Source organism: Camelus dromedarius, chromosome 2, assembly GCF_036321535.1.
Source record: "Camelus dromedarius isolate mCamDro1 chromosome 2, mCamDro1.pat, whole genome shotgun sequence".
In the NCBI taxonomy this organism is placed as follows: Eukaryota; Metazoa; Chordata; class Mammalia; order Artiodactyla; family Camelidae; genus Camelus; species Camelus dromedarius.
The window spans coordinates 17,043,366-17,060,054 of record NC_087437.1 but is presented as its reverse complement, the minus strand read 5'-3'; the positions used below and the strand labels follow the sequence as shown (position 1 = coordinate 17,060,054).

Sequence of the window (16,689 nt, the reverse complement as noted above, 5' to 3'; positions counted from 1 at the left end):
GGGAATTGTCTAGAGTTTAAAATCTATTGCTAAGGATTACTTTCTTACTTTTTTTGTTTTTGCTTCCTTTTTTATTTAGTTTCAGTACTTGCTCATTTAGACAGAAGTAAACTTTGCTTTGATATTACTTCTTCCCTTACTCCCAAGGAAGAATAATTTTCTCATAGACTCCTCCAATATTATCTTTCCAGCTAGTTTACTTCCTTAAAGTGTATTTTCTAATCATCTGAGACCTTGTTTGACTAAAAAATCTTACTTTATTCATGAATAGAAAATGGTTTGGCTATTTTCAAAAGTCTATTTTTGAGGTTATTTTCTGCATTTTCACTGGAGGACATAAGGGCAGAACATGTTTTATCTAAAAGGGATAGTATGGCCCTCCAGCTGTGTCAGATGACCTAATTCACTAGATACATTGGTCCTTTTGAAGATTCCTCAGAGAGCTTTCCCCACTTTAGGTATTTGAGACTGTGGTTCACCAGAGTGGACGATGCCTCCCCTGGCTATTTACTTTGACTCAGCCCCTAACTTTCAGATTTCCTCTGCTTGACTTGCTTGCTCCATAGGTAGTCTTGTTGGGGAAAATATCTTTTAAAACCATCCAGGCTGGTTCCCTTTAAAAAGTATTTCATATCTGGCATCAAAGAAATTAGAGGAAGTATGGATTTACACTCATTGTATTGCTCAATCTCCTAATTTCTACTTTATATATTATTTTGGTGAATAATGAGCTAAGGTTTACAAAACTAACTCTCCAGTCTCTTACAGCATTTGCATGAAATGATCTGGACTTATTTTTCTTGGCTTGTGGTATCTCTAACTAAACTTTCCCAAACAATAAGCAAAGTTACATTAAACATCCTGTTATACCATCTTTAAATTCCTTTTCTACCCATCTGTTTATTCTCTTTCTTTTGGTATAGATTATTTTCGTTTCACTTATGAGTTTATGTTACTGACATACCCTGTTAAATTTTTTTCCTATGAATTTAACTTTATCCTGAAGGTATTAGCTAATTGATCTGATGATATATATATAATTTAGTGAAGAGATTAAAACTTAGGCTTTGTTGAGAGGGGGTAGAAGTATGCTTTAAAAAAGGCTTCTAATCTGTGTCCCATCCTTGATATCCAGCTCTTTTTCATTCAGAACTATATTTCTGCCTTATACTGTGATGAAACTATCTTCTTTTGCTGCAAAGATTATTCTAATTTTATATTTATTTGACAGATCCCTCAATCTCCTCCTAGCTTCTGAGGCATCTCTGGGATTGAATTCTAGGGAATGAGTTTATACCCCTACAACTTGTCAAGAACCTGTACAACCAAGAATTCTATTTGTCATCTAGTTGTTAATCTAAAATCCTATCACATAGTTTTAATCATATTAGTAGTCAGGAAATACATGCTCCTTTTTGGGGAAAGAAAATACTTAAAGATATATTCCAGCAAACTAAAAAAATTTTCAAACTTTAAGAATACATGAATGGAAAGGTGAGAAATTTGTGTTAGTAAAGGAGTGGTTGTTGACTAGTGAATCCATATTTATATAGAAAGAAGACTAAGTAGTATTGTAAATATTATGATAAAATGTAATTTAAAACAGATAATTCTAGAAAGAAGGGTTGCATAGTATAATAATAATTTAACTCTGTGTAACAAGGACAAATATATCTCCAAGTGACTATTAACAAAAATCTTAGGCACCTTTAAAGAAACTGAGCTAATTTGGGCTAATATATATCCAAAGGTATTGACAGTCTTTGTCTGTAGTTGTGTATTGGAAGAAATGTGGACATTTTATTTTCTTGTTTTATCTATTTTCTGAATTTTCTGTAACAATTAATTGTCTTTCATAATTAAAGAAAAATACTGCTTTCAAATTCAGACTAAAATTATGAAAATAAAATTAGTATACCTTGAGCTTTTATAAAAAACTTTTTAAAAATGTTAATAACAATAGAACTGACAGTAAACATTTGTCTTGGCTTAATGTTGCTTTCTGAAATTTTCAGTGGAAGTGAAGAAGCTCTTTCCAATGAAGACTGTGAAAATGTTTACCACTTGGTATACTCAGCACATCGCCCTGTTGCTGTGGCAGCTGGAGAGTTCCTCCACAAAAAGTGAGTTAATTATCTTTGAAACCAGGTTGCACTCTTGTGTGGTGGTGGTGGTGGTGTTGTTGTTTTAGAGTTAGTAAAAGAAAGTAGTAGTGATTGAAAACAGTGCTAGATGCAGCCATTACAAATTCTGGGGGCTATAATATCCTCACAGCCCACATGCACATCATGGATCACATCCCTGAGAATGATGTCCCTTGAGAAATCTGGAAGGATGTTTCTCAGCTATGTTGTGAGTGGAGATTAGGGAAGTGCTTGAAGTATTTAAAAGCTCCCCTAGGTAAGTGGTTTTTTTTTCCCACCAAAATTTTTTCTCTTTTAAAATTTTGAGTACTCATCTTACTTTCTCAACATTGGTAATCTAAAGTCATCTTGAAAATGCCTCCCAACTTTTTTTTTTTCCATTCAGAATTTCTGTTAGGATGAGGATCATTTTAATCAGTAATCATAGTAATGCTGAAAATTATATAGCAGTTGCCATTTAATTTAAAAACAAAATCTCATCTACTTTGACAAAGCATACAGCCAATGAGAGTTTATGGATATAATTAAACATTCTTATGAAATACATTTTTTGATTATGGTCTACTGTATATGTTCTATCATTTATTAGTAGATTAATTCATTCTTAAAATGGAGACATATTCTTGGGCAGGGAGGTGTTTTGCTTTGTTCTTATTTTTTTTGTTCATAGATTTAACTTAGTGACTTTGATCACTGGCAGGTGATTATGCCATTACATGTAGTAATTTGTGATTATGCCAAGCACAGATGTAAATCATGCACTGGGCAACTGTTGTACATGGATGATTAACTCTGATAATGAGCAGTCCTGGCCCTCCATCCAGCATCAGCATCTCAGTGCTGCAACTACAAACTGTTCTCTATTCAGTGGTATCTCTCAAAGTGGAAAAAGTTGTTTCTGTGTGAAAAATCTTTCTTTAAGAAGGAAGCTGGTTACTAGTGCAGGCTGGTAATGAAAGTGAGGAAGAAAGTCAAGATTTTCAGGCATGACTTTTAAAATAAGATACTGAATTTGCCAGTAACTCTGACATCATTGGCTAATAGAGTAGTGCTATTTCCATGTGTATTATTCAGGTGTTACCTGTCACAGATATCAAGGGTATACTGTAGTCTTAACTTCCCTTCCTTTTTCAGGACTATTATATTCTTGTTAGCCTCTATTGTCTACTTAACTTTTCAAAAAGCTTTGTATTTTTGGAAAGAATTTATTGTTTCTATAGTTTCCCAAAAAAGGGAGACTAAAAAGTTTGATTCTCTGTGAAATAAGGCCATAAACACTTCACTTGAGTCAGAAAGAGCCCTTGGATATATTTAATTCTCTCTGTATTGTATTTTTCTAAGTAGTTGACACACTTGCTAAAATATTTTCAACTGTAATATTGTATATAAAAATCCACAAGAGTGAGTCTCCATTATTTCTTACTTCTTTATGAAAATGAAGCCAATTCTTAAGCAAATGAAAGCTTCATTCCATGAAATTGTTTTATGCCCCTGCCCTAGAGATACTCACAGTTTGAGAACTTTTGATTCTTAATGATCTCTTTGAGCATTTCCCCACCGTTTAATACTGTGATCTTTTAAAATCTTAACAAGTAAGCTGTAGAGTAGACCCAAGAATTCCATGATTATATTTTTTCAAGAAAAAGTGCATGCATGCACATACATATTTAGTCTGTTTCATAGTCTAGTTTATAAGATATACACATAACTTAACCAAACATCCAAAAAATTTTTCCCTTTCCCTCCAAAATACACAATTTCTCTATACTCATTTTATGCTTGAAATTGGTTTGTATTTTATGTCACATGAAGTTCATTTATGGAGTCTCTGATTTTAGAGGCCTATGGTGACTTCCATATCTAAAGCAGCACACTCTATATCCCTGTTTCTAGACCGTTTTTTCTTGTAACATCTGAGTTGGTATATATTGATCTACTGTTTATCTCCATCCACTAGAATGAGAACTCAGTGAGAACAGGGACTTTGTTCACTCTTATATCCCTTTTATCTAGAGTAGTACCTGGGAATGAGGCAACTTTAGCAGTCCTTAAGTTTTGTTAGAATAAATCCATCAGTAAATTAAGATTTTCAAGTCATTTCTTTGCCATATTTTAGATTTGTCACTAAGTAGTAGTTTTATAAGTTTGATGTTTATTTCATTTTATTCAATACTATTCAGTTAGTGAGTACTATTTCTAAGTAATAGGCCAATAAATAGAAAATAATGCAAGAAGTCATACTATTATTGATGGAGCATTTGGTTAAATTTTATAATTACTTGACTGTGAAATCAATATTTAAGAAAATAGAACTCTATTTAAAATTATATACTTTAGTGTCTATCATACAGAATAAAAAGTTTATATTTCATAAACATTAGAACATTCACTAGTCATCAGTAAAAAAGCTTTCTTTAACACTTTATATTCACTGATACTGTTTCTTTTCTTTTTAAAAAAACTGAAATAATTTATACCTTGAAGGGAAAGATTAAAATTCATATCCACATAAATTTGTAATGTTCTTGTTTTGTTACCTCTTTTCAGGCTGTTTAGCAGACATGACCCACAAGCAGAAGAAGCATTAGCAAAGAGGAGGGGAAGGAACAGTCCAAATGGGAACCTTATTCGAATGCTGGTTCTTTTCTTTCTTGAAAGTGAGGTAAATTTTTAACATAACTCTTTATTTTGTTTTTAGTATTATATTACATTTTAAATAAAGTTGTTATTTAATTCATTGTAAGTAATGATATTTTTTAGTCAAATGAAGACAAGCTTGTTTCTTACAAAACTGTCTCCAGGGATTTTCTGATTATGGAATCAGTACTTCAGGTTTTGTGGAAATATGTACACAGGTGTGGATTAACACTGAATACAGGCTAGCAGTTTTTTAAGTTTTATAGTATTGCAATACTGCATACATTTTCATTGTTGCTTTTTGTTTTCCTTGAATTTTTGCCTGCAGTTTTTAAATTATCCTATTTAACTAGTTTGCAAACATTGTTAGGCTATCAAAAACATTAAGTTCTATTTTGTTTGAAAATTATATTATTTAAGGAGAAAGAAAAATACGAATTTAAATGTAAATTAACAGATGCACAAACTCCATAGCAGTATTTCCATGTCAGTTATCACTTAAACAATTTTGTAATTATTGTTCATAATATATTATCTATTAGAATCAGTTTGTACAAGTGAACTTTGGTTTCCCAACTAAAATATTCTTTGATGTTAGAACTATATTTCCTACTGCTGGTATGACGCTGGGGGAATGGTAAACTAAACCTAAAGAGCCTTGAATGTATAAACCTCTTGGCTTAGAAGTGAGTGGAAAGAAAGTTGCAAAAAAACAAAAATAGAGAAAAATCTAGAACTCTAGGACTCTGAACTTTACTTGGGGGATTAGAATTTTTGGCTTGTATTGGAATGTCCAGGAAGCAGAGAAACTTAAAAGATTCCAAAACTGGTCAAGTTTGAAAGTGCTGGAGAAACTCTGTAGGATGAGGAATAGAGAGACAAAGAGGCAGTGTATAAAATAATTAAAATCAGAGAGAAGTAAGAACTTAGTCAGTGGAAGGAGAGGGTTAGAGCAAAGCAGCACAGAAAAGTGGTGAAGGAATTGCCACTTAAATAGTTTTTAAGTGAGTTGGGAACGGATGGGAAAAATATAAAGTCAGAAACAAAACCAGTTGGAGAGTTACATTTAAATAAAGAATGTGTTTACCAACAGTGTTTTAAGTATGTATTCAGATTATATGGGGAACTTATTAAAATGCCAGTTCTGATTCAGTAGCTCTGGGTTGGGGTGTGAGCTGCTACATTTCTAACAAGGTCCTAGGTAGTGTTAATGCTTCTGGTCCAGAGACCAGACTTTGCATAGTAAGGGTCTAAAACATTTTCTTAACAAAGCAAGTGTGGATATATTATGGAGTAAAATACAGATGCTTACAAATGCTTAAGGTTCAACACTAAATACTCAATAAGTATCATATTTATGATAGACTATTCAGATTAAACTGTTAGCCCTTTAGGTCTTAAATGGAATTAAACGTATTTTACAACAATCAAGTCCTATTTGAAATTTTGACTCTAATAGCAGTAGTACTTTAAAAAATTAATAGGGATGAGAGATGCCTATACTGTTTAAACTGATGAAAAGTTTAGGGAATATGATGATCAGGCTAATTGAACTTGATTATTAATTGAAGGAAAATGTTTTAGGCCTCTAAAGGCCCAAGGGCTTTTCTTTTTGATACATTAAAAGGCATAAGTACTTAGTTTTACATAGTTTTATCTTTTATTTAAAGCAGTAAATTATAATATGTATTACTGTTCTGTTTTCAAGTAGTATTGCTATTTTCATGTGTTTGCTGCTGTTTAGTAAAGTGTTATGAATACATTAAAATATATTTCCCAGTTCTCCTCTGTGGCATTCTTGTTAGTTGCAAAAGCAACTGCAAATCATATTTAAGGGTTTCTGGTTGATAATCATGATCATAATATTGGCCTTTATGGTCTCCTGTGTTTCACGAGAAACATTCTTTGTTTAAATCTCTGTTCTTATTTTGTACACTAGAGTACACTTGGAGCTGAATGCTTATTAAAGCCATATTCCTATACTGTGGTGGGATTCTGATTGTGTCATACTCTGAATTCCTCTTTGTTTTACTGTAACACATGTTATAGTAATATTTTAGTAATAGACTCATAAAAAGTTGAATTGAAAGAGACCTTAGAAATCATAAAGTAGAATGAGTCTAGCTTATAGATTAATTGCCAATCAATTAATTAGAATTAACTGACCTGATTATCATTCCTGTTTCTTTGTTTTACTGGGATGATAAATAGCAATGTTTTAGTAACAGAATTCTAAAATGTTGAATTGAAAGAGGTTTACAGTCCATAGAGTAGTCTTCCTCTTTTATATGTGAATTATGGGTAAAATAATGGAGATTAAGAGATCTGCCTATAAACTAGTTCTTTTTTTTTTTCTGTTTACCAAAAAGTAACATTTTAAAGCCATCACAGTCTTTTTAGCAGTCATTGGTTTCAAGGCACAAAATACCTTGTATATTTGAGATACATGCCAAATGGTAGGATAAATGGTACTTGGATGTGATGAGTCCGGATTTTCCTATAGGTAGTGTGACCATAGTACTTACTGTACAAACTGTGATGCTTTTCAGAGTGACAAAAATGTTGTTAATAATTATTCTGAAGTAGTGAGCATAACCCAGAATATTTCTGGACAGTCTAGAAGTATGGTCACCCTCCTTCTTGGCATATGGAATGGTGAGGCTAATTATGACAGTCCTTAATTTAAGACAGAAAGTTAACAAATATATTACTTGTATATGCAGGAAATCTCTCCAAAATGACAACTTCCTTTCCTTTTTTTTAAAATGTGTTCTTCAAGATTTGCCAGTTACTGGCTCTATTTCAGCAGAGAATAAGACCGAACATAAGAGTATTTAGAAATTTTAGGCTTAATAATTTGGGATGGCATTATTTGCATTGTAAATGATTTTTCATAAAAGGAATAGTGTAAGATTCCATTATATGGTGAGCTCCTTTAGTGTATTTATTTGACAGAGAGTTAGCAGGCAGAAAAAACATGAGATAAAATATTACAAGTAACCTTGAAGCCAATTAGAGATGAATGGGAACATACCCAGAAAATTGTAATTAAAGTAACCGGGAAAATGAGATTAGTTTGTTATATACAAGATTAGAGGAAACCCTGTAAAATAAATTATACTTAGATACAGCATGGTAAAATTCACCTAGACATGAATGTAATTTTAATTTATGTTATGTAATTTATAATTTTAAATTTAATTTAATTATCTATTTTTCTGTACAGTGACTCATTATCCATCAATGAGCTACCGTTTTTATTCAGATTCCTAAAAAGTACAAAAAATACTTTGATACCTGATTTTCATGCTGTTTTTAAAATTATAACACCAAAAACTGTTTTTAGAAAATAAACTTTTGTTTCATTTTTGAAGTTCCAATCCTTTGTAATCCCAGGGTTTTTACAGCCATTGAGAATTCCTCAAAGCCTTCCTTTTTATAGTGTCATCTTTCACTATAGAAATATAATGAAGAATATATTCACAATAAAATGAAGTGTCTGAAAGGTGATTATAACCTTTTGCCTTATTGGCCATAGTAGAATTTTTTTTTTCTCAAACATGGATTTACCTGATATTCTTGTAGAGATTTGAGAGTAGCAAGTTATTTGGCCATCACAGATGCCCCAAAACAGAAAGATTGACAGACCATTTTATACTGATTGTTGTCGCTAATACTGGTGAATTTGAAACTCTTACTCAGAAAATGGGTCAATACATTATCACATTATTCTGGTATACAGGTTGAGTTTGAGACAAGTGGTTATTGGTGTTAACAGATTGGATTCTACTAAGCTACCACCTTACAGTCAGAAAGATGAGAAAATGGTTGAAAAAGTTAGCATCTATACTAAAAATATTGGCTACTACACACAAAAAATTTCTAAAACAGTGACAACGTTCCTGAGTTAAATTTTAATATGCCTTCGTTCAAGGCATAGAAGAGTCATCCCTAAACATGCCAGTGGTGTGGAATTACACTACTTAAAGCTGTGAATTGTGCCAGTAACTTATCCGACTGAAAACCTCATGCTAATTAAGTCAAGATGAATGAGATACTACCAGTTCACTGGAACAATGAAGAATTTGTAGAAACTCTAAAGTAAATGACTGTGAATTCCATTGTTAAGTAACCCCAACTTGAGACAAAAATAGGGAAAATGTTCTTGAAATTTTCTAGTAGAGATCGAAATACACTGAAAATCAGAGCAGCAAACGCTGGTGGAAGGAGTAAGCTATCAGTAGTAACTAAGTGGCTGCCCTTCAGCTGAGCTTATTCCCCACTTTGCAAATGCTGTACAGACATTTGGGATGTGGGCGTTGGTCTGAGAAGCAAAGTAGTGAATAAATACCCCAGATAATTTATGGACACCAAGAGGGACAGGGAACTTCTGCACTCAAAATACAAATTGCATACCTACAATTAGAGGAAACGTCTGCCTGATTATAGATTACCTCTTTCCACATTATTGTACAACCAAGGAAGCCAGCACTTTGCAATCAGATTCAACAAAAAGGCTCTAGCTACCAGTATTCTTGATCTAGATTCATTAACATGTATATACTGGCAGCGAAGAAACTATGAAACTTGAAAAAAAAATCAATACCAGGAAAAGAAGCACAAAGCCCAATAATACACTGGTGAAGATTTTTTGTTAATGTCTCCAAATATAAGAAGAAGCCATTATGAAAGAAGAAGAGGGCTCTTAGAAATTAAAAGCATGAATTTTGAAATGTAGGGGTGAGGTGGATCTTTAAACGGCCTAAATGGACATAACCAAAGATTGGCTATAAATCAAGGGATTTTTCCAGGAATTAGTGCAAAAGAAGAAAGAAATGAAAAGTGGGTGAGAGAAATTAAGAGATAGGGAGTACAGATTAAGAAGTTTATTGTATTATCTAGTAGAAACTCTTTAAAGAAAATGAAGGGAGGAATTAATAAAAGGATATGCAGTTAAAATGTTTACTACCTATGCACTCTTATGCAGAGTATTACTTGAGGATGTTTTCTAGCAAAATGAAAAATAGATAACAATAAAAGGAAAATAAGCAATATAAGAAGTATTGGTAAGTAAATCTGAAAATAATTAGAACTAAGCCTAAAATAATGTAGCTGTGAAGCCTAAGGCAAATATCTAAAAGTTATTCTTAAAATATTCACATTAAATGAAGAGAAATAGATAAATGTGCTAAGGATCTTGGTGATGGAAAAAAATATAAGTTAGAAAATAAAACTCTGAAGAAAGCACATATAAAGACAATGTCATCAGGAGACTGGAGACAGATGTCAACATTTGTAAACAGGAGACAGATGTCAACATTTGTAATCTCAGTAAATGTAAATGAGTTAACAGGTTTTATTAAAAAAAGACATTGTCATTTAGGGTTAAGATAAATTAAAATGTTTATAAACACATCTTAATCAAAAATTTAACAGAGGAAGGAAACAAACTGGATAAAAGCTGAATATAGTTAACAAATGCTTACAAAAAGCTGAAGGGACAGTATCATGTAAGATAAATCAGAATTGAAACCAAAAGCATTAAGAGGGACATAGTTTATATGTATAGGAGGTATGTAATTCACCAAATATATAATTGTGAACTTTTTAATACACTCTTCTACAGTGATACTTAATCATGTATACATAGTCAGGCATAAAAACAAGTTTATTCAGCATAGGGGTTTTTTAAATTATGGTGAAATAACAAAATTTACCATTTAGTTCATTGGCACTAAGTACATTCACGTAGCCGTGCAACTGTCACTGCCATCAATCTGTAGAAATTTTTCAAAATTTTCCTAAATTGAGACTCTGTACCCACTAAATAATATCTCCATTTCAGCATAGACTTAATAGCCTATTTTTTTTAACTACTGGTTTTTCTGTTTTCTGCTGCTAATTTTCATTTTTGACACCAGGTTGTGCACTACTTGTGCTTGTCACTGTTGGAATGATGTTACTCATAGTCTAAGGATATTTTCCTAGGATATGCAATTTGGAAAGTTTGAGTATATCTGGCTGCAAACCTTTGCCCATCTTCTTTCTATGCAGAGATGCTAACCGATTATTATCTCCTCTGACTTTGACAGAAATCATTGGGAGACTGTGGGGTGTTGTGTGTACCGTGTGTGTACGTACTTTTCCTGAGGCATTTCAGAAGCCAGAATGGGATATTTGAAATACTGTGGAAATGAAGTATAGAATTCAGGAGGGCAAATGAGATAGAACTTTAATTAGGTCATCAAAATTTACATAGAAGTTGATAATGATAGAATTAGGAATGAGGAAGAAAACCAATGCACGTGCCAAATGTGCCAAGATACCAATAGGCAACCAGGAGGTCTACCAAGGTGACTTTCACACATTTTTGGGCCACTTCTCATGATGCTAAAACCATTTTCTTTCACAAGTATAAGAACATATAACTAAAATAAGAGTTATATGAAATAGTACTTAATGTTCTATGTACTATACACACTTTACCACTGTTTCATTTTTTTTTTTGAAACTTTGGTTTCAGTACATTAAGTTAGTTTCACTGCTAATGAATGGGTTGCCATCTGTTGTTTGGAAAACACTGCTCCAAAGAAAAGAAAAGAAAAACAGTGCTCTAGAAAGTGTCATGTCATGGGTGTCATGAGCCTCAAAGGTGAAAGAACTTTTATACAAAGATGAAGTTAATTGTAAGCAGCAGAAACTAGGACCAACACCTCAACTTACCTTTTCTAAAGAACTTTACTGGATCTTCTCGGTTTAATGACTGACAAGTGGTAGAGAGTTTGGTATGAAGTGTTTGATGAGTAACTTGAGGGTGTTTGTTTACTGTGGGAACATGGATTTCAAAGAAAATTGAAAGGAGTAATGAGCAACAAAAAGTGGAGGTGAGGTGAGATGGGAAATTCACTGAGTTAAGTGGAAAAGAAGAGTGGTGGAGTAACTTACATTTTAGCCTTAACCAAGAAAACATAGATAAAAAGTAAGGCTGGTACCAAAGTTGCAAATGGAATTCTAAGAGAAAGTAATTAATTTTCTTTTTTCTTAAAAAAAAGTTATATAGAGAGACAAACAACAGTAATGAAAAGTGACCTAGATCCAACTTATAACTTCAGGAATTCTGTTAACTAGTTATACTCTCAATTTCCTCATTTATAAATGATGTCATTGGACTAGGAGATCCTTAGCTTTACTACTGTCTTAAAAGAAATTGATTGAGTCTACATATTAAATCCCCATTATGGACAGTGAATACAAATATATATATATATTTGTTTATTTATTTATTTATCTATCTATCTAAGTGGCTCTTGGAAACATTTTAACCAATTTTAATAAACCAAGAATATGGCTTATTAACTCAAAGTATTATTAGTAGTTTCTTTATTAAATGTTCTTCAGTCACACTTGATTTGTTATTTTTAGTTACACGAACATGCAGCCTACCTGGTGGACAGTTTGTGGGAGAGCTCTCAAGAACTGTTGAAAGACTGGGAATGTATGACAGAATTGCTATTAGAAGAACCTGTTCAAGGAGAGGAAGGTATAGTATTTTGATAAGTTGACTTACATATTGTTTTGGGTTTCCATTAATAATCATATCCCTTATAGATCATTTCTTAAAAATGAGTACATGCAAGCATGCTGTGTGTCTTTTTTGCAAAGAAAACAGTTTGTTTCCTGTTAACAAGCAAAGATATCTCAATAGTATATAACATCTTTCTAGATTAGGACTGCTACCATGCCACACAAGCACACAAGTTTTCAAAATTCCTATGAATGTCATGTAATACTCAAAAAGCTTTTCTTTATGCTAACTTGAGACACAAAATACTGATGTACCTAACATTAAAAAAAATACATCCAGAAACATTTTGCAATATATGTCCACTTAGCCTTTCACATACAAGGATTTAATTAGACCATGGTCATCCCCTCTTTTGTTATATTTTCTTAAATATTAAAATCAGGAAATCAAAAATAAAGTCACTTACCTAGTTATTCAAGAAATAGGGAAAATAATTGCTATATGATAATTTCTGAAGTATGTATCTTATTACATGTTACATAATAACATGAACAGCAGAATGGATATGTATACTTAATAAAGCATTTATAGTCTAAAAGCTTATGAGTATTAGCTCTTCAAAACTAGAAATGTTTTTTCCTCTATGTAGCTTATTTTTCAGTCTAGCCTATAATAGTACTTCAAAGAACTGCTATTACATGTAATCCATACAACGGTCCTGGAATATAGATGATACCTCAATGTAAGTGAGGTTTATAATGAACTAAACATGGACTTTAGAATCAAAAGAAATAGATTCAGATTTTTAACTCTATCCTTTGTGACTAATGTCTTCATGTTTTCTGATCCTTAGCTTCCTTTTCATTGTTATAATGTAGAGATTATTTTTCTTATTTCTGTTATATAGTCATTGTGAGGATTAAGTGAAATAGTATAGTATTGATTCTCTATTCTGTTTCCCCTACTCTTCTGTGTGGTTCAGCCCTCTGGTATATAAAAGCAGAGTGAGCCATCACTTGCAGCAGACTACTTAAACAGGATAGTGATCATCCCCCAGTACTCCTTCCAAGCAGAGATGCTGATTGGTATCATCTGCTCTGGCTTTGACAAAGTTCAGTGAGAGAAGCAGCAGCTGTGCATCATACCCAGATACACTCCAGTAAACTGGCCAAAATTGTTTCTTTTAAATTCAAAGTATTTGCCTCACAACCTCATTCTTAATCTGTAACACAAATCCTTCCCCCAAATTTCCTAGCCCTTCTTTCAGGATAGTGTTTATTGTGGTACATTTGCCCCACCTCTGTTATTTACTTGTCATGTGCTTTTTCCCTCCATATCTTTGGTAGGAAGATGGCTCTGTTATTAAGTTGACAAGGCCTTCTACTGATTAGGTCAAACTCTCAGCTGGACTCTGGATTCCTTTCACTTTTGAAGTGATCAGAGAAATATGAACATACATTCTAAAGATTCTCCTCTTTATTTACTCATATGTGTTCCTGCTAAGTTCACTGACTTCCTAAGTCTGTTTTTAACTAATCTTAATATTTTCCCTAGTAAATCAGTTTCTTTTCTAATCACTACAGCCCAGTACATTTAATAGTACATTTAATAGTACGTTTTCCTTCCCTTGCTTATGGCTGTAGAATCAGCAGATTACCAGATAAGAGTAGGTTACGCTTCTCATTTATGATTCCAGGCCATTTTTCTTTTTGTCACCCTATGCTCTAAAAGGTATTTCCAAGGAGAAGTGAGGAAGATTCAAGGTGCTGTGATTTGTTATTATTAACTTTTTACTCTCATTTTAATAAGATGTGTTAGGCAGAAAATAGTAATTACTTTGTCTGTCAGTCATCAGAGTGTTCTAGATAGATTTACCTTGTTGAAATAACTATGTATATTAGGTTTTCTTTGTGGTTTAAATTTAGTTGATGTTACGTTTTTAGCATTCAGTCAAGAAATTGGCTTGGTGTGGCTTGGGTTTGGTTGGTTTGATTTTAACCAGAAGAGTGAATTGTTTTTAAAATTGGAAAAAATTTTAAGTGAACCAGTTTTAAAACGGGTACAATTGAATCTGGGAAGGCAAGGCTGGAGAACTTATTTATAACAAGTCCAGAACCCTCTGACATCATGATTCAACTTTTTTTCATACGTTTGTCCATATGCATGCTGTGCCATAGATAAACTCTGGTATGGAATGGTATCCAAATCAATTTTCTGAGCTAGTGTTTCGCTGTATTTTATTGATAACAAAATGCCACTAGTAACTGAACTTATTTTCTTAAGACTAATTAGAAAATAAGTTATATTTCAGGTAGGTGAATTATGATAGATACTCCAGTGGATGAAAGTCCAGTTGGCAGTTGCAGATACAAGACTAAAATTTGGGAAAACAGATACATTGTCAAAGACTACCAGTAGAAATTTAAATCACAACTGCTACAAGACTATCTTGCAGTGTTTTTAAGGGACAGAGGTTTTTGGGGAAGGGGAGGAGGGTGAATTCTACAGTGTAAACCAATTGCTGGATAAATTTTTAGTATAATGTGAGCATCTGCATAACAGGTAAACAGGCAAAAACAGGGCCATACCTAAGTCATATAACTTCTCTGGGTTTCAGCTTCTTCATTTATCGAAAAAGGCCCTTTGATTAGATAATCTTCTGTGGTCATTTCTTTTTTTGTGTGAGAAGGTAATTAGGTTTGTTTATTTATTTATTTACTTAATTTTTTTTTAACAGAGGTACTAGGGATTGAATCCAGGACCTTGTACATGCTAAGCCTGCAGTCTGCCACTGAGCTATCCCCCCACCACCCCCAACTCTGGGGTCATTTCTAATGCTAGAATTCTGTGATTAAGTTGAAGTAATATGAATAAGAATTCTTCAAATAGGGGATCATTAATTCATGTATAATTTACAAATATTTATTGACTACCTTCTATATGCTGTTATACTAAGCACTGAGGGTGCAGTTTTAAGAAAGGTCAGCTCACTGCCCATAGCTACATTCAAGTGGGGAAAGCAGACCAAAACTAACTAAACAAAATAATTTCAAAAGTTAATGTGTCTCTGTTATAGATGATAATAATAAGAAGGGATCCATCTTTATTTTGAATCCTGAAAGGCAGATCTCTCTATGGAGGCAACCTGTGAGCCAAGAATCTAAAAGATGAGGACTAGCCGTGGAAGGTGTCAAAAAAGAGCTACCTAGATAGAGGAAATAGCAATAGCAGTGTATCTGAAGCACAGATGACATTGTTACATTCCAGGAGCTGCAGTAACTAGAGCATAGTGAGCCAGGGGCACTAGATGAGATAGAGGCAGAACATTTAAGTTCATAAGTGGATTTATTTAGTTGATTCTAAGTGTAATAGGAAGCCATTGAAGGATTTTAAACAGGGGAGTGATGTGATCAAATTCATATTTTAAGAAAAATGCTTTTCGTCAGCATGGTTTAGAATAGGCAGAAAATTAATTAGATAACTGTTGCAGTGGTCTCATGGTAAATGATAAAGTATAGAAGACAGAGATGAATTATAGAAGGAAAGAGGCCATGGTGAGTTTTAAATATTGTGGATAAGGAGGGGACAAAAGCAGGAAGAGCAAGAAAGATAGCAAGCTATATAAAAAGGATGATCAGAAATAATTATACCCTATAAAAGCACAGCAAGGAGCTGTAGTTAATAATATGTATTGCAGAGGAGAAAAAGAACTATGCAAAGATCATTAGCTTTGGTGAAGATTTAGGTCATTGATGACTTCTAAGTGTTTCTTTTCAGTGGTAATAGGGAGAAAGGCATAATTCAAGGTCATAAGAATAAAATCATTAATGAGGAAATGGAGATAGTGTGTAAGGAGGTTTCTGAAGACTTAGAAAGTTATGTAGTTATCTGATAATTCATAGTGTGAACAGCAACCCATTGCTTTCAGCCTTTTTGATTGCTTGGCTCTTGTTTGTGCCTTAAGGCTTACTTTGCTTTCAATGTTATTATTTCATTTTGCAGTATCCCAAAAGAGGTTTCAAATTACAAACTAAGTAACAAAAAAGTTGGCATTGGACACTGTATAAGATTCATTTCATCTTCAGCACTAACATGGATTTTAGTGTATTGTAGGGGAATGTTTCCATACTTGAGAAAAGTTGTTCTCTCCTTACTTTCCATAGAACTAGATTTTTTTCATAAATAAAAGAACATACATTTAGTTCATAAGACAATTTTGTCATTACTTTATCCCCAGCCAAATGTGAAAATTATGAAATTCTAGAATCATAAAATAGAAACTTGGTTGTTTCATTGAGTAGAAGGCTTTTTCATATTATTAGGCACTGGATCAGGGAGTGTAAGTGCAAAGCTGAAGCTGTTTCTTGTGGTTTTCCTAAGACA

At 32.9% G+C, this 16,689-nt stretch overlaps 1 protein-coding gene across 1 annotated transcript in view; it reads left to right on the top strand.

Moving 5' to 3' along the window:
- The window catches only part of STAG1 (STAG1 cohesin complex component), a 326,413-nt gene that overhangs the window by 241,035 nt on the left and 68,689 nt on the right, over positions 1-16,689 (top strand). Inside the window, exons 13-15 of the mRNA XM_031440349.2 lie at positions 2,016-2,123; positions 4,692-4,806; positions 12,204-12,321. Coding sequence (XP_031296209.2) covers positions 2,016-2,123; positions 4,692-4,806; positions 12,204-12,321 — 341 coding nt within the window. The remainder of the gene's footprint in view (positions 1-2,015; positions 2,124-4,691; positions 4,807-12,203; positions 12,322-16,689) is intronic.